This window comes from Callospermophilus lateralis, chromosome 10 (assembly GCF_048772815.1).
Source record: "Callospermophilus lateralis isolate mCalLat2 chromosome 10, mCalLat2.hap1, whole genome shotgun sequence".
NCBI classification, from domain to species: Eukaryota; Metazoa; Chordata; class Mammalia; order Rodentia; family Sciuridae; genus Callospermophilus; species Callospermophilus lateralis.
Genome location: NC_135314.1, coordinates 21,153,668 through 21,177,932, shown reverse-complemented (window position 1 = coordinate 21,177,932; position 24,265 = coordinate 21,153,668). Strand labels below are relative to the sequence as shown.

The following is a 24,265-nucleotide window of genomic DNA, read 5'->3' as shown; positions in this document are numbered from 1 at the left end:
TACTTAAAAAAAATTCACATGAAACCCCAAGTACTGAAAAACAAGTACTGACTTTTAGGCTTGTATCCATTTTGTATCTAAAGAAGGAAAAAAATAAGAAATAATACTTCAAAAAAATTTCTTGGATACTATGTATACTTATAAAGAAGCATATTTTTAAATATTAAGAATTGAAATTAATATAAAGTATTATTAGTAGATACAAAGAAATAATTAGTTTAATAATCAATACATTGTTAAAGCAATACCTCTATATACATACTACTTCAAAAGAGGAAATTTAAGTTTGTGACTTTAAGAAAGAAATGAAATATGTTCACTTTTTTAAAAGAATTATAATTTTTATGTTGGTGTTTAAGCTACCTCAAATATTTTAATGATAATAAATGAGTCTTATATTCAGAGTTCTTCTTTCTCTGCTCTTTTCCACTCTATTGGTACTCTTGTAAAGTAAAGCATGCCACTGTAAACTGCTGTAGTTAATCACCTTGTATTGTGTTAACATCGACTAAAGAGCCCATTACCCATATTAAGTTCGAACAGTTATTGTCTTCATCCAATATCAATTGAGTAATGTATACATTTTTTACAGTACAGCCTCACATAATACAGCTTAAAAATGAGACTACATATGAGAATGGTCATGTCACACTCGTCTGTGAAGCAGAAGGGGAGCCTGTCCCAGAAATTACTTGGAAAAGGGCAGTGGATGGCATCACATTTTCGGAAGGCGATAAGGTAACATAGACTCAATATGTAGTGGTGTCCGATAGCATTGTCGTGTCCAGAATTTTGAATATTAACAAATCTCAAGTTAGTATCTAGCTTACAAAGGAACTTGTACAAATCAAAGAAATGACTTAATTTTAAAAAAAATATATTTATTTATTTATTTATTTATTTTTTAGTTGTAGTTTGACACGATATTTTTATTTATTTACTTTTATGTGGTGCTGAGGATTGAAACCCAGGCCTTGCACTTGCTAGGCGAGCACTCTACCACTGAGCCTCAATCCCAGCCCAATGGCTTAACTTTTTAAAAGGTAACTAACTTAGTTTAGCAGAGAAAAATGTCAATGTATAACATTTAAAGATGTTTTTTCCATTAAATTACAGAATTATAATTTTGGGTATTATTCTTAAGGTTGCTTCCAATGGGTATTTTTATACATTGCATATCTAAAATATTTTGTGGTAATTTTCACCTCCCCATTTGCTCTTTACATGAAAGCAATTCAAATATATAAAATTCTGAATATCATTTAATTATTTACTCTTTAGAAATGTCACTGGGTTTCTGCTTTCCTATAATTTGTACACTGAAAAAGAAAAATATGGGTAAACAAATTTAGCATTCTGATGATCTTTCACCAAAATGCATTCAAGTTACTGAGAAATTAATTAAAAATTACTACATGTTTCATGATACTCCACAGATTTTTATTTTACTTTTCATCAATTCCAAATATAGACAGAAATAGAAAAAAAAATGTTGTGGTGCAATGACATGATACGATTGACATTTCACAGCAATAAAGATGTTGTAATTTAGCTTTTAGATGGCTTTGCTCAAAGTTAAAATTCATTAGTTTTTACAGAATGTCTAGTTTCTGAAATATACGTACACCTAAAAGTACTTTGACTTACTAGTATATTGGAGTGGAAAAACTTGAAAACATTTGTCTACAGTACATTTTCCATCCCTCCAACTTATTATATTATATTTAACAATCTATTTAACCTCATAAACTGACAAAAATTGCATCTCTCTTGTCCATCTATTAACTTTTGAAAGAATGCTTTTCCATCACCCTTTTTATTTGTTCCATTTCCTCCTCATGATAGCATTTTTATGAGTGTATATTTTTTGGTAATAGTAGCACTGTTTTGGCATTCTTGCTTTATATATTCAAGTTGAAAACCAAATTTATAAAATGGGAAATATAATCGCAGTCTTCCTAGAACCACAGTTGTACAGAGTTTTCTTTAATATTTTCTTAACATAAAATAACAGATTCTGCTATAGCAGAGTTTCCAAGTCTGAAGTGAGTTAAATTTCAATAAAATTAAAAAAAACATCAGATATCAAAAACTGTAGAGGATTCTTTCATATTTCAATTTATCACATTTCTGTGGATTAGATCCACACATGCACTTTGTCCTTATTAAGTGTACCTTCCTGTTAGTAATGCTAAACTTTCCAATTGTTTTCTGGTCTACTGAAAAAAAAAAATCACTAAAAGTTCTCTTCTCAAAATCAGGTTTTATTTTTCATATAATTTATATTTCCATATGTATATGCTGAGAATGAAAGCGGATTATATTCAGCTATTTTATCAGCGTGGTAAAATATGGTCTTGATCACCTGAAACTACAAACAAGAATTTCTTCCATAGTATCTGTGAAAACAATATTCCAGTTTGTGTTTTCTAAGAACTATTTTTATTAGAGAATATATATTTCTATAAAATGTTTTGATTTGGTAATTTTTCACAGAGAAATTATAGGAACTGAAATATGATTTTTGTGCTAAGATTATACAATGGATGAAGAAATTACAACTATTTACATTCTATCTTCCCAGTTCTCCCAAAATACTTTCATATCTGGACACCAAGAAGTCTCCTTTCTTCTAAAATTCCTACTGTCTTCAGCAGTAAATTTCAAAAATTGAATACTTGCTCTGAGCTTTTAAGAAAGACAAATCTAGTTTTGTATTTCAGCTTTGCTAAATGGTGGTTTAGCTGTGGCAATAGTATTTGAACTCTTTGATTTCCTTCACCTAAAATATTGATAATTCTTATTTTCCTTTTATTTAAGGATGATGAAGAGTATATTCAAAAACACATGTCCAACTTAAGCATTCATTACACATTTTTCATCTTTGTCATATTACATAGTGTTCAAGCACAGACTATCTTGTTTCTCTTATTCTGTGTAAATTCTGTTTGCAGAAAGTTCATGCAAATTCTAATACCTAATGTTTGATTGAACAATACTATCGTAGATTGCACTGATATCATATCATTCTTGTGATGAAAAGTGGCAGGAATGCAAATGAATAAACGTAATGCACTGTATAAATTGAATCAAGGGTAAGAATCACATTATTATTTTAATACATGGAGAAAAAGCTTTTGATAAAATTCAACTACTCTTCACTATAAATTGGGTGTAGAAGGATCATAGCTCAACATGATAAATACTATCTTTGACAAACTCATAGCCAATATCATACTGAATGGGGGAAAACTGGAAGCATTTCCTCCGAAATCAGAAACAAGACAAGGGTTTCTACTCTTACCACTTTTATTCAACACAGTATTGGAAATTTTAACCACAGCTATTAGGCAAGGGAAAGAAATAAAATGGGTATGCACAAGAAAAGTGGAAATCAAATTGCCCTGTTTGCAGATAATGATTCCATTACTAGAAAACCCTAAAGTGTCCACCAAGTCTCTTAGAATTGATAAATTCATCAAAGTAGAAGGGAATAAAATCATCATACAAAAATCAGTGGATTTCTTGTAGACCTACAGGCTTCAAAAAGAGAGGGAAGAAAGGGAAGGAAAGCAAGGAGGAAAGGAAGTGAGAAAGGAAATTCTAAGGAATACACCTAACCAAGGGATTGAAAGGCTTCTGCAATACAAATTAGAAAACACTGAAGAAATTGAAAAAGACTCTAGAAAATGGAGAGACTTCTCTTGTTTATTGATTGAGAGAATCAACATTGTTAAAACAGTCCTACTAGAAAGTGATCTATGGATACATCACAATCTCCATCAAAATGCCAATGACATTCTTCACAGAACTAGAAAAAACAATGCTAAAATAATATGGAATCACAAAAATAAAAACTAAACAAAACCCTGAATAGCCAAAGCAGTCATTTGCAGAAAGAACAATGCTAGAAATGTCCTAATACCCAGTTTCAAAAATATACTATACAGCCATTATAAGAAAAGCATCATGATATTGCCATTTGCAGGTAAATGGATGGTGTTGGAGAAGATAATGCTAAGTGAAGTTAGCCAATACCAAAAAAGAAAAAAAATGCCAAATGTTTTCTCTGATATAAGGGGGGTGACTCATAGTGGAGTAGGGAGGGAGAGCATGCAGGATTAGATTAATTCTATATAAGGAAGAGGGGTGGAAGGGAAAGGGAGGGGGAAGGGGATTAGCAAGGATGGTGGAATATGATGGTCATCATTATACAAAATACATGTATGAAGATTTGAATTTGGGGCCAACATACCTTATATACAAACAGAGATATGAAAAATTGTGGTATATATGTGTATTAAGAATTGTAATGCAAAAAAAAGAGTACATGTATAATGGCATAAATTGGCGTGAACATACTTTATAAACATAGATATGAAAAATTGTGCTCTATATGTATAATAATGATTGTAATGCATTCAACTGTTGTGTATTTAAAAAATAAATTAATTAATTAAAAGATGAAGAAAAGAAAAAAAAAAGAAAAACATCATGATATTGATATAAAATTAGAAAAAATAAACTGTGCAATTACAGACATCTGATTCTCAACAAAGGATTCAAAAACATATGTTGGAGAAAAGATAGCCTCTTTAACAAATGATTCTATAAAACTGAACATCTCTCTGCAGAAAATAACAAAAAGATCCTTATTTCTCAAACTATACAATAAGTAATTTTAAGTAGATCACTGACCTTAATGAGACTTGAAAAATTTGAAACTACTATAAGAAAACATAGGGGAAACACTTTAAACATTGATATAAGCAATGATTTCCTGAACAGGACTTAAATCGCTCAAGAAATAATAATTTACAAATGGAATTACATTAAACTAAAAAACTTTTGCACAGCAAATGAACAGAATGAAGAAACTACCTATGGAATGATAAAAAGTATTTGCTCACTATTCATCTGGAAAAGGAATAATATTGAGGATATACAAAGAACTCAAAAAACTTGACAAAAAAAAGCAAATAATTCAATTTTTAAAAAGTACAAGTATATTTCATAAATATATGTGTCACAGTCCGGCTGCAGCAAAATAACCAGAGGGTGACAAACAACTTGTGTACATTGATACAGCAGGAGTGGGAGCCGTTTATTGTAGGACAGGAGGGGTATATATACATTCCACACAGCTTATCTTAATTAACATAAACTAGATACAGCAGTCAACCAATAAGTAATCTCCACACTTAATGGCTCACTGGCGTTACTTCACAAACCACTCCCTCTGGCAAAATGCCAGGCGCCATCTTGACTTGTTTACAGACTCTAACATATATGAAATCATGCTTAACATATTTAGTCTTCAGGGAAATGTAAATCAAACCTACATTGAGATTCCATCTCACCTGGGTCATACTGGTTATTGTGTAGGAAATAAAAAATAACAAATGCTCTTCAGAATCCAAGAAAAATGGAACATTTAAGCCTTGTTGTTGGAAATGTAAATCAGTAAAGTCACTATGAAAAACAGTGTGGAGATTCCTCAAAAATAGAACTACCATATGATCTTTCCATAACACTCCTGTATACATACCCAATTTTTTAAAATTAAGCATACTATGGAGATACATGCATCACATACCCATGTTTATCACGACACAACTCATAATAGCCAAGTTACAGAATCAGCCTTGTTGCTCATATGTGGATAGGTACACACACACACACACACACACACACACACGCCATTGGATAATTACTCCACCATAAAGAAGGAGGCACTCATTTACAGAAAAATTGAGGGAACTAGAGAGCATCTTTAAATAAGTGAGACCAAGAAAGGTAAGTTTGGAATATTTTCTCACAAATGTGGAATCTTGAAAAACCACTAGAGAAGGGGAAGAGGGCAGAGAATAAGAGGGGGCTATTCGGAAGGTGGGCATGATCAAAGTTTGTATTTATACATGTATAAAATGTCACCATGAAACCCATTATTTTGTACAATTAATATTTGCTAATAATTACAATAATCAAAGAAAGAAAGTGACATGAAATAATACTTTCGACAATAACCATTAAGAGATGCTGCCATGCTTTCTCATCCTCAATGTTAATTAATGTTTGTACCTCAAGGCCTATGAATGATACTTAATGAGTGGCTTCATTTGGTATCATATGGATGGTTTTCTGGCCATACTTTGGCAAGCTTTAGTATAAGCTAACATGAAATTTAACAACTAATCCTTTTAATAGGAAAATGTTCTTAATAATAACTTATGCCTCAAATTGGGACTTGATACAACACAAATTAAACTTACTATTGTGAATACACCTGTCGAAAGCTTTGATTAAACTGCAAAAATAAAACATCTTCTCCAGGCATGGTAGCACATGCCTATATTCCCAGCGGCTAGGGAGGCTGAGGCAAGAGGATTGTAAGTTCAAAGCAAGCCTCAGCAATTTAGTGAGACCCTGTCTCAAAATAAAATATTTTTTAAAAGCTGGGGCTGTGGCTCAGTATTTTAGCTCCTTTGCATTTAATCCCTAGTACCAAAATAAAACAAATAAACCATCTTCAGTATCATAGGGCTCAAACTAATAATTTTATCCATTGTACTTATCAAATATGTTCCTACTTGTAGACTTTTAAATGGGATCTCAATTAATAGCATCCTTTTTCTTGTGTAAGTTTATAACTAATCAATGGATAAAACAAAAGAAATGGGGATAAAATATTATGTGGCTTAAATTCTACAGACAATTGAGTGCTCTTATACTGAACACAAAAATTAGATAAACATAGTCAACATAGTCTTCAATGGATTACGCCTTGCATAGAAAATACTGTTACTTCCATAGATGAGAGCAATGGAGATCTATTGGTCTCTGTCAGAAGTTCCTTTCTGAAGAGAAAATGTAGTGGTAGAAAAGAATTTCCAATCTTCATGTTCACATTTACTCATCATATATCTCTTTATTTCTCACTGAAAGAAAGAAGGCAGTGTGAAAACTCATTATGGTATGATAAAGTTTTCTTCTTATGGGAAAAAAATTACTAGTCCATAAGAAGTGTTAACTCTCCAACAATATCCTGCTAATAACATTTTAAAAATCACAGAAAACCTTATATAAATTTTTCTAATATTCTTATTGCACAATAAGTGACCCCAAAACAGTGGCATAAACCAACCAGTTTTTCATTCATGCTTTTGTGAGTCAGGAATTTGAGTCAAAGACTAGCTTGAGTATCGCTTGAACTCTCTAATGTGCTTGCACTTAAATGTTGTCTATAGTTGTAGTTCTGAGAAGTTTTAACAGAGCTTAAAAGTCAAGAAGGCACACATAAGTGGCTGTCAGTGCTTCCTGTGGACAGTGAGCTCATTTGGAACTGTCAATTGGAACACTTAACATGGAGCTTTTCCAGTATGACTGTATTAATATAGTCTGTCCTCATTATGTCAGCCATCTTGCTCCAGAGGAAATGTTTCAAGAATACCATACTAGACAAACACTATTTGATCTTTTCTGAACTAGTCTTAGAAGTCATGCTTTACCGCTATTTCTATATTTATAATGGTTGCAAACAAATTATAAGGCCAGCCTAAATCAAGATAAGAAGAATTAGACCCCTCTTCTTTCTTTCACACAAATGGTACTGAAAGATAAATGTTATGATATTTATATAAAATTTGCCACCATTTTCTGGTTCCTGGTGCTAACAATCCTTCATTGCTGTGTGAAAGATATTCAACAGTTGAACTATGCATATTACTATTCTTGAATAATATGAAAATATCTTTAAAAATATCATCAAAATAGTGCTTAGAAATACAATATTTTTATTTTTAAAATTTTTAAATATTTAGATTTTTATTTATTTGTTTATTCTTTGATACCAGAGATTGAGTCCAGGGCCCCTTATCCACTAAGCCACATCCCCAGCCCATTTTTTATTTTTCATTTTTAGACAGCATCTTGTTAAATTGCTCAGGGCTTTGCTGAATTGCTAAAGCTGGCTTTGAACTTGTAATCTCCTGGCACAGCCTAGCAAGCCACTGGGATTACAGTAACATGCTACCATGTTCTAACAAACAAATCTCTTTTAAAGTAAGTACTCTTTTATTTAGAATCCAAAGCATCTTAACTACATTAAATACATATAATTTCAAGAGCTCTTCAGATAAACTTCAAATACAAATAAAAGGATATCCACTTCCTTTACAAGTATTTCCAAATATCCATTGTTATTTGAAGATAATATTTTCGTCCTATTTTATTAAATTAACTGTCTCTAATTTATAATTATCAGTTTGTTTTAAGTTTCATGGAAATTTACTTTAGTGGTAATGAATTTTATTTGTGATATTTCTATTAAAATACAATTTGTATACTATGGTTATCTAAAAGTTCATTACTTTAACAGCCCTATTTTAAAATACATGGAGTCTTCGTTAGGTATACATTCATATAAAAATCAGAAACCCTATCATTTTTATATATATAATGTTATCTATATTTAATTTTAGTAGTGAAATGTATACAATAAAGCTTAAAAACAAACTGAAAATATGGTTGTGATATGTAAAAGAGACATGAAGATCAAATAATCATATACATATAAAAAATTAAGTTTTTTCATTAAAGAGATTTTTAAAAATTAAATAAAACTCTGGTTATTTCAAGGGAATGTGTGAGTTTGTGTGCCCAAATTGATTTGTCATATTCCCTGGCATAAAAAACAAAAATCAAAAAAACACTCAGTGGATATTTCCACCCGTATTAATACCTCTTAACTATTTCTGAACCAAATTTTCTTTAAATCATCCCTGCCTATGATTATTATTGATCAATACATGTTATTATAAGTGAAAACACAGATATTGATGAATTATGAATGAAATTCATGGAAAGTTTCACAGAAATCAAAGTTTAATCCTGACTTTTTAATTTTGATATTTCAATCACCATGCCACTTATGTCTGAATTCAGTTTTTGCATATATAAAGATGGTTAATCCTAAGACATTCCTGGAAAAGGTTTCTAAACATGAAATGAGATCATACATAAAAAAAAAAATCTTGAACATAAATCGAACAACTTAAAAGTTTTATTTCCTATTGTCTTTGGAGGTATCTAGTTTTTTTTTCAGAATTAGGTTTATCATATGATTGAATTCAAATCTTTCACAAATGAAAACAAATGATCGTGTTAATTCTATGTCATTGATTGCTGCCCCCAAAGAGACCAGGTAAATGCTTTAATTAGCATCTTTATAGGTCCTCTGTGAAGGAATAACATTCAGAAGAATAATAGTCTTCTGCCTATACATATTTGTAGACTGTGTTCCCTTAACAAATTTATACAGTTTAATCTAAAACTATCTCTAGCAACATTAAGTGAGTTTTTAAATATGAAATTGTCTCACAAAATTCTAGGTCTTGCAACTCTTTGTTTATTTATTTTTATATATATATTTTTAATTTTTCATATGTGTAAAGTATATTTTGAAATAGTATACATACATAGAATAAGTGAACTATTTTCCAGTTATAATACCATTATTGTGGTTGTATGTGATGTGGAGTTACATTGGTCATATATTCATATATATGGATAGTAAAGATATGTCCAATTCATTCTACTATCTTTTCTATTCCCATACTCCCTCCATTCCTTTTATTCCCCTTTTTCTAGTCCAATGCACTTCTAATCTACCCCTCCCTTATTGTAGGATAGCATCCACATATCAGAGAGAACAGTCTGCCTTTGGTTTTTTGAGACTGGTTTATTTCACTTAGCATGATATTCTCCAGTGCCATCCATCTACTGGCAAATAACATAATTTCTTCTTTATGGCTGAGTATATACACTACATTTTCTTTATCCATTTGTCTGTTGTAGGGCACCTAGTTTGGTTCCTTAGCTTGGCTATTATGAATTAAGCTGCAATAAACATTGAAGTGGCTGCTTCACTATAATATGCTGATTTTAAGTCCTTTGGGTATAAACTGAGGAGTAGGATAACAAGGTCAAATGGTGCTTCCATTCCAAGTTTTCTAAGTAATCTCCATACTGCTTTCCAATTTGTATTCCCAGCAGCGAATAATTGTACCTTCCCCCCACATCCTCACCAACATTTATTGTTGCTTATATTCTTGATGATTGCCATTCTGACTGGGGGGAGACATAATATCACTGTAGTTTTTACTTGCGTTTCTCTAATTGCTAGAGATGTTAAATATTTTTTTCATTTTTGTTTTTTTGTTCACCATTTGTATTTCTTCTTCTGTGAAGAGTCTTTTCAGTTTCTTAGCCCACTTATTAGTTGGAATATTTGTTTGGGTGTTCAGTTTTTTGAGGTTTATTTATATCCTGGAGACTAATGCTCTATCTGAGGTGCAGATAAAGATTTTCTCCCATTCATAGGCTCTCTGTTTACATTCTTGCCTGTTTCTTTGATGTGATGCAGAATTTCAGTTTGAAACTATTCTATTTATTGATTCTTGGTTGTACTTCTTGTACTTTAGGAGTCTTATTGAGGAAGTAATTTCTTAAACTGACATGATGGAGAGTTGGGCCTACTTTTTCTGGTAGTAGGCACTGAGACTCTGGTCTAATGCCTAACTCCTTAATCCACTTTTGAGTTGAATTTTGTGCAGGGTGAGAGATGGGGGTTCAATTTCTTTCTAATACATATACATTTCCAGTTTTCCCAGCATCATTTGTCGAAAAGAGTATCTTATAGAACTATAAAATACAATTAACATTTTAGACTTAACAGATACATATAAAATATTTCATTCATCAAAAAACTAAATATACTTTTTCTCAGTGTACATGGATCCTTCTCTAAAATAGACCATATCCTAGTCCACCCAGCAACTCTTAGCACATACTCTAGCCACCACAAATACAGAAAAATAAAAATTTTCTGATTCATGGCAGATTCAATTTAGGAGGTGCAATGGAATCAAAGCAAATTCAAAATTAGCAAGCTTTTCTTTATGAATATATAATTTTGAAATATACATTTTATTAGAACATAATGGAATGAAATTAGAAATCACTGATAAAACAAAAAAAATAGAAAATGCTTTTACACCTGGAGACTAAATAATACAATATTGAATGACCAGTGGATAGCTGAAAAATCAGGAATAGTAGGAATGTACCTCAATATTTGAAAGCTATATATGTTAAACTCAAAGCCAACATTCTAAATGGAGAAAAATTGAAAAATCTATAAAACTATATCAGGACCAAGATGCCCTTTTTCACCACGCCTATTCAACATTATCCTTGAAACCCTAATCAGAGCAATTAGGCAAAAGAAAGAAATTAAAGGGATACAAATAGGAAAAGAAGAGCTCAAACTGTCCCAGTTTGCAGATGATATGATTCTATATTTAGAAGACCCCCCCAAAAAAAATCCACTAGAGAGCTTCCAGAACTCATAAATGAATTCATCAAAGTAGCAGAATATAAAATTCACACTGATAAATCAGTTGCGTTCCTATACCAATGACGAGTCAGCTGAAAGAGAAATCAGAAAAACTATCCCATTCACAATAGCCTCAAAAAAATAAAATAAAAAATTTGGGAATCATTCTAACAAAAGAGGTGAAAGATCTCTACAATGAAAACTATAGACGACTAAAAGAAGAAATTAAAGAAGACTTTGGAAGATGGAAAGAATCCTATGTTGTTTGATAGGCAGAATTAATATTGTCAAAATGGCTGTACTACCAAAAGCACTAAACAAATTTTATGCAATACCTATTAAAACTCCCATGATCTTTTTCATAGAAATAGAAAAAGCAGTCATGAAATTTATTTGGAAAAACAAGAGACCTAGAAGAGCCAAAATAACTCATGCAGGAAGCATCATAATACCAGACCTTAAATTATATACTACAGAGTTGTAGTAACAAAAACAACATGGTATTGGCACAAAAACAGACATGAAGATCAATGGAACAGATTAGAAGACAGATTCATACCCATAAAAATACACTCGTCTCATAGGAGACAAAGGAGCAACTCCTTTTAAGAGTTGACTATGTCATAAGTCTGCATTTGGGTCTTGTGTTTTCCTCCTTGTGACTGACTTACATCTCCACATTTTCAGTGAAGTACAGATGAGGACTCTAGCTTCCTGACTCAAAAGAGGATAGAGTTTCAAGCCACTCTCAATCATAAAGGCTGGTATTTTCTGTCTTATAAAACACAAAATCAGATTATAATATAGATTTCTTTTAACATCATCTTTCCTTTCTTTCACATCTTCTCTCAGTCTTTCAAATTTTCCTCTCTAGGAAGTATCACTTTCCCCCCATCCTTTGGTCCCTTCCATATTACACAGAGATAAATTCTAATTTGGGAATATATGATTCCACACTCTGGGAAGAACCCAAACAGGCCATTACGGTAGAAAGAAACAGAACATACAATGCTCCCATAAGTGAGGCTGCTTAAAATGATTTATTCTTTATACATTTTTTAAAATATTATTTTATATCCACATGCTAAAAATGTTCTCTTCAAACACTTTTCTAGAAATATTTTTACTTGACAATTTTAGTATTAAATGAAATTAAAAGTTCTATGGGAGTAATTTTTGCTCTAGAATACTTATACACTTGTAAACAGAACGATAAGCAATTCTATGCATGTGAATAGTGTGTTTAATATAACAATTATAAAGTGCTTATTATATTGTCTAATGGATGACATCTCCTTTGTGTCATTTATCTACTCTTAGGATACAGAAACTATAATTACCTTATTCCTGTGATATTTGTCCTACTAGTAAATTATAGTTCTACCTTCACTAGAAATCAATCCCACTCTACATTAAATAAGAACTACTTTAAATGTACTGTAATAAATTATAACTCTTTTAAAGTGGCATTTCTCAAAACTCAGTCATTTGAAACTAGCTTCATCTCTTTTCTATATCCATGAATTGCCTGTACCATTATATGTTCAATTTTTAAATTTAAATGGAATTATTTTTAATTTATTTTTATTGTAACAAATCAACGAACTCAAAAGTATGATGTGCATGTCAGATATGTGTGTATGTCTATACATAAATTAATATGAAACTAAAATAAAATATGTTTCAATATATTACCTAAACTTGGTGTGTGTTCCCTTAATGGTACACAGACACACTTTCAGAAAAACTACTTTCAGTTTAAACTTATATTGCATTAATATGATGTAGATGTAGAATTTAACTATGAAATTTTGAGTGGAGCATATTTAAACATATAACTATGGGGACAAAACTCTTTCTCCATCCTTCCATGGTGGGACCCAGAACTTAACTTCAGTAAGTAAATATGCTTTGCTTCACTAATTGACACACACTTTATTCATAAATCATTTTGACTGAAACTCATTTTATTTCAGTTCTTAACATGAAATGGCCCTTTCAAAATGACACCAATAAACTGAATTAATAAAGCAGAGTAACAAACCTTCAAAACCAACTTCTACGTTTTTGGCCAAAGTAAAAATTGAAATACTAGACTGGTCTGAATTTAGATCACCTCAAAAATTTCTATAGGTATAAAATTTTTTCTGTTCTTTTATAGTCTTTTGAAAAATGTATATTTCTGTATAAAAAAAAGCTTTACTGACTCAACATTAACTTTAGTACTGAGTATGTTTTATTATTTCTTCAAATAAAGTGATATATTTGAAATGAAACTTAAGATTATTTTTTTACAGTAGAAATAGTCATTGTTAACACTTAGTTTTGCATTTACATACAGACGTCTTAGTTATACCAAAGTGTTTCTATCTATTTTTATAATATAGACAGAGTGAGCAAAAATTTTCTCTGTGAATTTAGACACTGTGATCTAGAAGATGTGTACTTACAATACTTTTACAGACAAAATTCAAAAGGGATTTTTATCTATAACTAAAAAGGCAAATACTTAGGTAAAATTACTTGAAAAAAATGAGACAGTTAAAATTTATAAGAAATTAAATATATCAGCATACACCTATATATTATCACACTGCATTCATTATCATAATATACTTTTATGCTCAAGGACATTGTTATTTCTTATATACATGTATATACAAATACTTTGTTGCAATTTAATATTGCTATTTATATAAGTGGGAAGTCTCATGTTTTAAAAATTATTTACTTAAACTACTTTATTTGAAGATAGAAGATTAGTAGGATGATATTTTCAACTCCCAAGAAAATTTCCACTGAAAAAAAAATCTTTGTTTTTTAATACTTAACATATGGAAGTTACATCAGCCATTTTTTTCTATATCAACTTTGTTCATTCTTAAGCAAATGTGACTACTTGAGGCAATGAAGAAAATCTTAAGATGATAGGAATCAATGTGACAAAAATTTTCTTTATTACTTGCCTCAAATAACTTAACAATGCTCAAAAAATAATATTGAGAGTTGTTACATTTAAATTTGCTACTCTAGCCACCACAAATACAGAAAAATAAAAATTTTCTGATTCGTGGCAGATTCAATTTAGGAGGTGCAATGGAATCAAAGCAAATTCAAAATTAGCAAGCTTTTTTTATGAATATATAATTTTGAAATATACAATTTTCACATTAAAATATGACTTTTGAGTATGGAAATATACTTTCACATGGCCAATAATAGCTTTGGCATATTTCCCCAAGCTTTCACAGTCCCAGTTCAACTTTCTTGAATAGCAGGTTTTTGTGTATGTGCATGTTGGAAGCTATGTCTACTCTCACCGGAATACCTTCTTTTAATTTGTTTCATGCTTCAAAAAAATGCTTATATTCTGGTTTTAAAAAAAAGTGATGGTATAATTAATGGCAGTGTCCTTATGGGAGAGGGGAATATTTTTAATGTTCTTTTCTTCCTTAAGTCATTATCACCAAAATAAGATAAAATGTTCACGATGATTGATTTAATAGAATCTGTAAAGATTCACATATCTTCACTTTTTGAAAAAAGCTCAAGTAAAATTGGTAATTAAAATATGAAAATTATGATGGCATATTTGTATCACTATCTTTACTAATGAATGACAGTTAAGCAAAAAGTCAAACTCAGAAGGTTAAGGGCCCTTTGTTTTCTCTCATATGCAGAAGCTGAAGAGGAAAAAGGAAAACAATGGTGCATTTTCTAAAAATCAAAGGGAGATTAGTAGAGGAAGGAACCAAGGGTTATGAGGTAGGGAAGGTGGAAATGCTGGGGAGTGATACTGGCTACATGATATTGTTATATTGTGGGCATGTGTGAATAAGTAACAAAAAATTACATCAAATATGTACAACTATAGTGCACCAATAGAAAATGAAGAAAAAATAAAGTGAAAAATAGTTTCAGGAAAATGAAGAATAAAGAACAGTATATATATATATATATATATATATATATATATATATATATATATATATATGTTCTATTTATCATTAAAAATACTATCTACTTCTAGGACAATATAGAACACATGTGTTTTATTATATTCTTGAGGAGTATTTGTATCACTTTACTGATTGCTACTGATGTCTTTTTTGATGCAGTCATTGGTAATTTTTAGAAGCTGATTTTATGAATAATAAAATAGAGAATAAAATGGAAAGAAACAAGAAAGCCAAAAAGATTAAGGAGAAATACTAATGCAAAAAAGAAAATAAACAAAAATATTTCAGAAATCTGCAAACTCAATACAATCCCAATCAAAATACCAATAACATTCTTCACAGAACTAGAAAAAACAGTCTTAAAAATCCATAAGAACAAAAACCTAGAAGATCCAAAGCAATTCTGAGGAGGAAGAGCAATCCTGGGGACATCAAAATACCTGACGTCAAGTTACACGACAGAGTTACAATAACAAATTCAGCATGGTGTGACCAATGGAATAAAATAGAATTCATAGAAATTAATCCACATGGATAAAATCAGCTGATCCTTGACAAAGATGCCAAAACCTTCAGAAAAGAGGCTTTTTAATAAAAGGTGCTGGGAAAACTGAGTAACTGAATATCTATATGTAGGAGAATGAAATTAGATTCCTATGCCTCATCCTGGAAAAAATATCAACTCAAACTTGTTCAAAGACCTAGGAAATAAATCAGAAACACTGTAACTACCTAAAGAAAAATAGGATCAACACTCCAACATATTGGTGGAGGCATCTACTTCTTTAATAAGACACCTAAAGCTCAAGAAATAAAACAAAGAATCAGTAAATGGAAGGCATTAAATTAAAAAACTTCTACATATTAAAAGAAAGTATTAAGAGTGTGAGAAGAAGAACGTACATAAAGGGACAAAATCTTTGTCAGCTAGTTTTCAAACAGGGAATTGAAATCTGGAATATATATAGATCTTAAAGCACACCAAAAATATAAATAAATAAATAAGGAAAAAAAATGAAAACCCAAATATCCAATCAATCATAATGAAATAAATTATCTAAACAGACATTTCTAAAAAGAAGAAATACAAATGGCCAAGAAACATATAAAAAATGTTCAATAACTTCATCTATCAAGAAAATAAAAATCAAAACTTCACTGAGATTTCATCTTACTTCAGTTAGTATGGCAATCATCAAGAATACAAATAACAATAATTATGGTAAGAATGTAGGGGAAAACATACTCTTATAGATTTTGTGGGAGACTGCAACTTAGTACAACCATTTTGAAAAGTAATATGGAGTGTCCTAAAAGTTTAAGAATGGAGCAACCATGTGACCCAGCTATCCCTCACTTTGGTATTTATCCAAAAGAACTAAAAAGAGCATACTACAGTGATGCATGCATAGCAACGTGTAGAGCAGAGTAGATCACAACTACCAAGTAATGGAAACAGACTAGGTGTCCATCAATAGGAGAAGAGATAAATAAAATGTGGTATTTATAGATACTGGAGTTTTAATCAGGCATAAACTCAGAAGACTAAAGTTATACCATTTGCTGGGAAATGGATAGAACTGGAGAATATCATGCTAAATGAAATAAGATTCAAATAGACAAGTGGAATATTTTCTCTCAAATGGGTGGATGTACCATGTCTGTACATGACAACCTTGTGAGCAGCTGTATATACATAGACCCACATGAACTTTATTCCCTGGGACATGAGATGTGACTGAATATTATTCTTTAGATCTGATATGCTGAATTTTTGATAGGGATTAAAGAGCATTTGGGGATGATAGTTCACAATGAATAAATAGAAGAGAGGAACTCAGAATCTCCAAACACAAAGTAATAAAGAACTGTAAATATCAATTGCTCTGATTTGAGCAATACATATTACACACATGTATTGCATTAATATACTCTACCACATAAATGCACAGTTATATGTTAACCCAATTTTAAATCAATTTAAGGAGAAAAATGAGCTATACTTTCAAAATAATCAGATATGTTACTTATGTGTATGCTCTGTAGATATCCTCTGTGTAGGAGATTACTATTACTGCCATTACAAAAACACATATTGTATAAACTGCTATACCTATAATATTATATGAAGGAAATTAATTCAAGTATCCCATGGCTTTCTACTAATGTTATCTTTGGAATTCCAAGTTTACATAATAGGACTTAATTAATTACTTGTTCATATGAATTGCAACATCAATTTATCTTCTCCATGACCTGAGGTAAATTGCTGTATTTTTGAGGCTCATGGTTTACAAGTTCTCTACAATTTCTAATATTTACTTGTCCAGTAAGTCTCTCATTTTTTTCAGTAAACATGTTACAAGATATAATTTTTATTCCCATGCCACACTTCATAAAATTTAAATATTTATTCGTTTTTCAGTTCATGATCTTCTAATTACTTACCATGTTTTTTCTAGTTTTCTTATTCTACTTAGCTTTTCCATGTAACTCAACAAGTATAAAAAGTAAGATTATGTTAGCACTTCTTTAAATTGGAAAAAAAGAGTCAATTTCTGACTGTAGAGAAGAATGCTAAAGAGCATACCAACAACTCCTGGCACCTGTAGATTTTAACACATGTATTTTTTTTCTTTCCAGAGATAATGGGCTTTTCTGAAGGATTTTTTTTTTTTATTTGAATGACATTTTTAAGATCTACCTAATGCATTTTTTTTCTCATGCTAGTACTGTGAGAGCAATAATATAGGTCCCTGCTGGGCAATAGGCAAAATGGATACCTCTGTTCCCCATCTGATGTAGGTGGTAGAATATAATTAGCTGTGCTGGAAATCTTCCTTGATGCTTCTGAGCTTGCTGAGAGGTGGGGTTTCGATCATTTACAGCTTCCAGGAATCTTTTCCAGCCCACAGCTTGAATAAAGATTATCAAAGAAGTCTAGTCACACGTTAAACACATCCTATTTTTGACAGAATTTGATGAAATATTTTAAAAATGAAAATGGCATTGTTCTTTTCTGAAAACATCATTTACTAATGCATTATTTTGAAATCTGTTGTAAGAATTTTCATTTTTAAAAAACTGTGATCTAGCTTTTAAGACCGTATGATAGTGGTTTAGAATTATACAATATTTGCTTTGGGGAAAATGTTATTGATATAAGGAAAGCGATTTTAATATAGATTCACAACAGAAAATATATTATTTTCTTTTTTTAATATAGTCCTACATACAGAATTGTGTTGGTATTCTGCTTATGAAGTAATCTACTCCTACTATTTAAGAAAATATAAAATATTCCAGCTAAAATTAATATTAACAGAATTAACAAAATTAGGAATTTTTCAGTAAAAGTAACTTTGAATTAGATATGTGTTATTTTAGTGAGTAATGTCAGCTAAATTTAAGCAATAAAATGAAATAAATTTTAAAATAATGCATGTACAATCAATGTAGTTTGAATAATATGCCATATAAGTAAATACATAATACCTATGAAAATATTTGAGTAAGTATTGTAAAAAATTATTGCAGCAAAACAATACATATGATGAACTCCATTTTCAAGGTTACGTATGCAACAAAAATATATGCATGGAATTAACATGACAATTAAGGAATAAAATTGAAATTATTGCAGTGATAATTACCCTAAATAGTAATTATCATACATTCATTGCTCTTGATTGCTTTATCATACAAGAAACTTAAATAAGATATATTAAGCAAGATCTTCAGCTATCAATATTTAGCCTTTTATTTTGTAGCTCATCCTTATTTAGGAAAAATCAACTCTTCCAGGAAAATCTTTGTGGCTATAATGTTATATTATTGTGACCAACACCATGAGATCATCATTGCTTCATTTTTGTTATATAAAGATGTTGTTGTCATACTTTCTAAGTTTTTCATTCTTGGGTGTCAGAGGTTTTCGTATGAATATTTCATGTACATCTATATGTAAGCATACATATTTTATAGCCTATCAAATAGACAGAAACAATATAATTCTAATATTTATGGATACTACTATTTTTCCCTGACCCCTATCATCCACCTTGCTCATTTCTTTTAATTCTTGGGTCATTGTCTGTTGTAATAGTAACTACCTCATATACACTCCTCAATATTTTCTTGTTTTCCAAGTTATGGTTAAATTTAGCTTCCTGATCATTTTTCAGGTAAAGTAGCACAGCTGAATTTACCAGGAGAAAAACCCATTGTCATTCTTAATGGTCTCTTTAACATTGTGACCCGTAACTTGCTGTTAAGTAGGATGCCTGTTATCCTACTCTTTCCTGGCTTCTTTTCTTTTCTTTTTTATTAAATTTTATTCTTTTACTAAATTTTTAATTTAATTTATTAGTGGAATACAGTGTGATACTTCAACACATGTTTATAGTAAGCACTGATCAAATCAAGATAATTAGGAATTCTCTTTTATAATCATGTACTTATGTTTGAAGCATTTGAGCTCCTCTCTTGTAGATGTTCATAAACTATCTAGTAAATTTTCATAAATACAGTTGAACACCAACACTTATTCTTTCTGTGTAATTCGGGTTTTTACCTGTTATCTAACCTGCTTCATCCCTCTTCCTCTCCTCCACCCTCTTCACCCTGTAGTAGAAACTATTGCACATTTAAGGCAAGATTCCTCAGTTTCCATATGTGAGACAGAATATGAGGTATTTGTGTTTGTGTGGCTTTATTTCACTTAAAATTATTTCCTCTGGCTCTATCCAGTTTATTACAAATGTCAGGATTTCATTCATCTTAACAGCTGAATATTCCATTGTGAATTTATGCCATATTTTTTATTCATTTATTTGTTAATGCACAATGATTTCATATCATAATTATTGTGAATAATATAACAATAAACATGGGAGGTTACATATCTCCTTGGTTTTATGGTTCTTCCTTTGGATATACAATCAGAAGTGAAACATTTGAATCATAATGTATGTCTATTTTTAATTTTTTGAGAAATTTAATACTATTGTCTAAAGTGGCTATACTAATTTATGTCCCTAACAACAGTGTACACTAGTATTTTTTCCACATTCTTTCAAGCATTTGTTAATTTTTTTTTTTTAATTTTTTAATGGTCATACTAACTGTGGTAAGATATTCTCCAAAACACAGGAAATAAAAGCAAAGATAGATGAATGGGATTATATCAAACTAAAAACTTTCTACAAAGGAAACACTCAACAGAGTAAAGAGATGACATACAGAATGGAAGAAAATATTGCTAACTACTTATCAGCACAGGGTTAATAGCCAGAATACACAACGAACTAAAACAACTTAGTAACAAAAGAAGTAATATAATAAAACATGGGCAAATGGTTTGAATAGGCATATATCAAAAAGAGACTATCAATTGTTAACAAGTATGTGTAAAATGCTCAACACTATTAACTGCTTAAGTTACCTTTGTGTTGTTGTGACCAATATTACTGATAAGACCAACACCGAGGATGAAAAGTTTATTTTGGCTCATGGTTCCAGAAGTTCAGTCCATGGTCAGCTCACTTCACAGCTCCAAAGGTGAGGTATAACATTATGGCAGAGGGTCATGCTGAAGGAAAATGGCTGAGAAAATGGCAAACAGGAAGCAGATAAAGAAAGAGCTCCATTTAACAGGGGCAAAACATAAACCCCAAAAGCATAATCCTAGTGACCTACTTCTTCCACCCCACCTGCCTATAGTTACCACCCAGTCAATCTATATCAGTGGATTAACCCACTCATTAGATTACACCTCTCACAATCTAATCATTTAATCTCTGAACATTCTTGCATTGCCTCATACATGATGTTTTGGAGGATACTTCATATCTAAACTGTAATGTTATCCATCAGGGAAATGCAAATCCTGATCCAATTTTTGAGCAAAAGTTTTAGAAACTACTTCATATAATTTCCTCTATGCTTAAATTTATAAACTTCCTCTATTCCCCGAAGGCTCAGCTAATAACTCACTTCCTCTTTTACTAATTAACTAGAAAGCAATCAGTAAAATCTTGACTAAACCAAGACTTTTACATCTGTACTCATACAGTGGCTGAACCTATATATCACCATAATTGAGGTCTCTTTGTATTTTTATGTAGATATTACATTTCATCCTCTGTAATATATCATAAATATCATCAGTATAAAAATTCATCTCTTAATCCCCAATACTTTTTGTACTACCTACCTCATTGTTCATTCCCATCAACATTGAAAAAATGTTCTTATTTCTCTCAGTAAACATACACATGTCCTTCGTACACCTGTGTATTTTTATGTGTGTATATACATAGGGGCCAAAAACAGATACCAAAGTCTGATATTACTCCTCTTACAGCAAAGTCCCTTGAAAATATTGAATATTACTCTCTTTAGTTTTTTGTCCAATTATTTCTTAAATGCACTCCAATTAGACTTTGACCTCATCACTCCACAGATACTCTCTGGCAAGTTTACCAACGAACTTCACTTTATTAAACCTAATGGTAAATTATTGTTGCTTATCTTTTTTTCTGGTCTGCAGCAGCAATGACCCAGTTATGTCTTCTATGAAACATGTTATTTGGTTTCGAGTACACACACCTGGATTTTTTCTTACGGTACTGTTCATGCCTATAAATCACTTTTTGTCATTCTTATTAAACTCTAAATAACCAAAGGACCTAGTTTGGACTTCATTCTTGGATTTCTCTATCTGTGCTCACTTCCTTGGGCTTCCTGTCTAGTGTCCTGACTGAATTAATTTTGGAAGCTACGAATTTTGGTAATAGGCCTTCTCTCCACTGAACTTCAGTCCTTTCTGTCCAACCAAACATCTTTGTTTGGACAATAAGTAAATATCTCAAAGTTTTAAATGTCCAGAAGAACTTTGTACAGTTTCTCATCCACTCACTTATCCTTTAATCTTTAGCACCCTAATCGCATTAAATAATGACTATTTAAAAAGAAAATAACTCACAGAATATATTCTATCTAGAAAGTTTCTATATACTCATATGTGATTCAAAATTAGCTGGCACCCTGCATGGCACTCTGCTTACTCACATTCTACCATAAAAATCAATTCATTTTAACTAAATGAAATTTAACACTTCCTCCACCAATCCATGCATGTTGTAATTTTTTTGAATGTCATATATACTTTTCTCATCCAGAACAATGAGTACACATTTAGTCATGAGTGAAATTAAAACTTTCTCAAAACTTGGAAGTAATTACTATAGTTTCTAATTATGTTTTGAGTGGCCAAGATTCTTTAAAAAGTGAAACTGAAATCAATGTGAAAAGCAACTGATTTTAACCAGTATTATTAATTCTGAATATCTTCACATTAATTAATAGGTTCTTAAGTAAATTAAGGATAATGTGCAGTCCAGTTATTTAACTTCTAAAGTGAGAAAATATTTTAACTTTACATGAAATGCCATAGTTGTTTAAACATATATTTGCATTTAATTTCAATGTTCACCACACCCAGAAATGTTATGAACTCTGATAATATTTATTTATTTGTTTGTTTTTTGAACTCTGATAACATTGAAGTTATAGAATATCCATATACCCATTGATAAATATTTGAAAAAGTAAATGTAATCTGATGCTTTACAAATTAATAATTTATCTATAAATTGAAAGCTCCTTTAAGGACAAATGATAACTCTCATACAAAATTTGAGAAAAGCAGGAGATTAACAGACACTAGAACTGCAGGATTTTGTTGTACATAATAGAGGAGAAGATGTTGGGGGTTCATTATGTCTTTACTCATATCTTCCTGAATTATAGGAAATGTTTCTAACTTGCTGTTTTGGACAGCACTGTGATAGCACATGACATACTTTTACCACCAAGTAGTATACTTTTTAATATCTTCTTACAAAATTTTCAGCAGTATGCCATGTCATATAATTACTCAAATCCTTCTTATGTCTGCATAAACCAACACACAATTAGAAGCTTGATGAGGACTGTTTCTCATGATTGTATGTTTTGTAGTAAAGCGAGCAATAACTTTCCAGATTATCTAAGTTTCATGGGTCTCTAGAGCCCATGTTATCAGACTTTTCTTTAATGATAATGTTCATAATTCATTTTTATCATCTAGTGATTGATAAAAATTCCTGTAAAGATTAATCACAAACTCTCTGGTCCATAATTGTTTTAAAATTATTTTAGAGAAAGGGATATAACATAGAATATTTTATATGATCTTATTGTATTTTACAAAGTCCATTCTCTATCTTACCCTATGTTGAGGGTCATATTATAGATTTATTTATTCCACACAGGGGAAGTATCTTAAAAAATCTTCTAACTTTTGTTTAAAAATATGTATATCATACCTCATTAATGTTTCCAGCCCTGTTTCTCCTATACATTGTAATTTTAATAAATTCTATTATATGCTATCTGAAGTGTTCCTTCTCTTTTAATTATTTTTTAACAATTTTAAGAAGTTTGGTTAGTATATTTTGTTTTAACTTTCTTGTTTTCAAATAATCTTTATTATAAATTTGTTTCTATTAAATAATACATAAAAGGAAAAAAATCATATTTATAAGATACCATATGACTTTTTATGCATATATACATTGTGTTATGTTTAAATCAGGATAAATAAATTTATCTCTTCAAGCATTTATCAACCTTTAAATTTTTCCTTCTGATTCTTGAAATATGAAGTATATTATTATTACCTGCAGTCATCCAACTGTCAATAGTACACCAGAACATCTGCTATCTAACTGTAATTTTAACCTATTGATTCACCTCTTCCTTATCCTATCTTAACCTACTTTTTCAACCTCTATTAACCACCATTATATTTCCAACCTCCGTGAAATAAACTTTTTTTTTAATTCAATATATAAAGAGATCATATAGT

The 24,265-nt window shown here is 30.6% G+C and overlaps 1 protein-coding gene across 1 annotated transcript in view; it reads left to right on the top strand.

The window, feature by feature from the left end:
* Ncam2 (neural cell adhesion molecule 2) overlaps window positions 1-24,265 on the top strand; it is a 233,167-nt gene that overhangs the window by 32,800 nt on the left and 176,102 nt on the right. Inside the window, exon 8 of the mRNA XM_076866974.2 lies at window positions 593-738. Within this exon, the coding sequence (XP_076723089.1) occupies window positions 593-738 (146 nt within the window). The remainder of the gene's footprint in view (window positions 1-592; window positions 739-24,265) is intronic.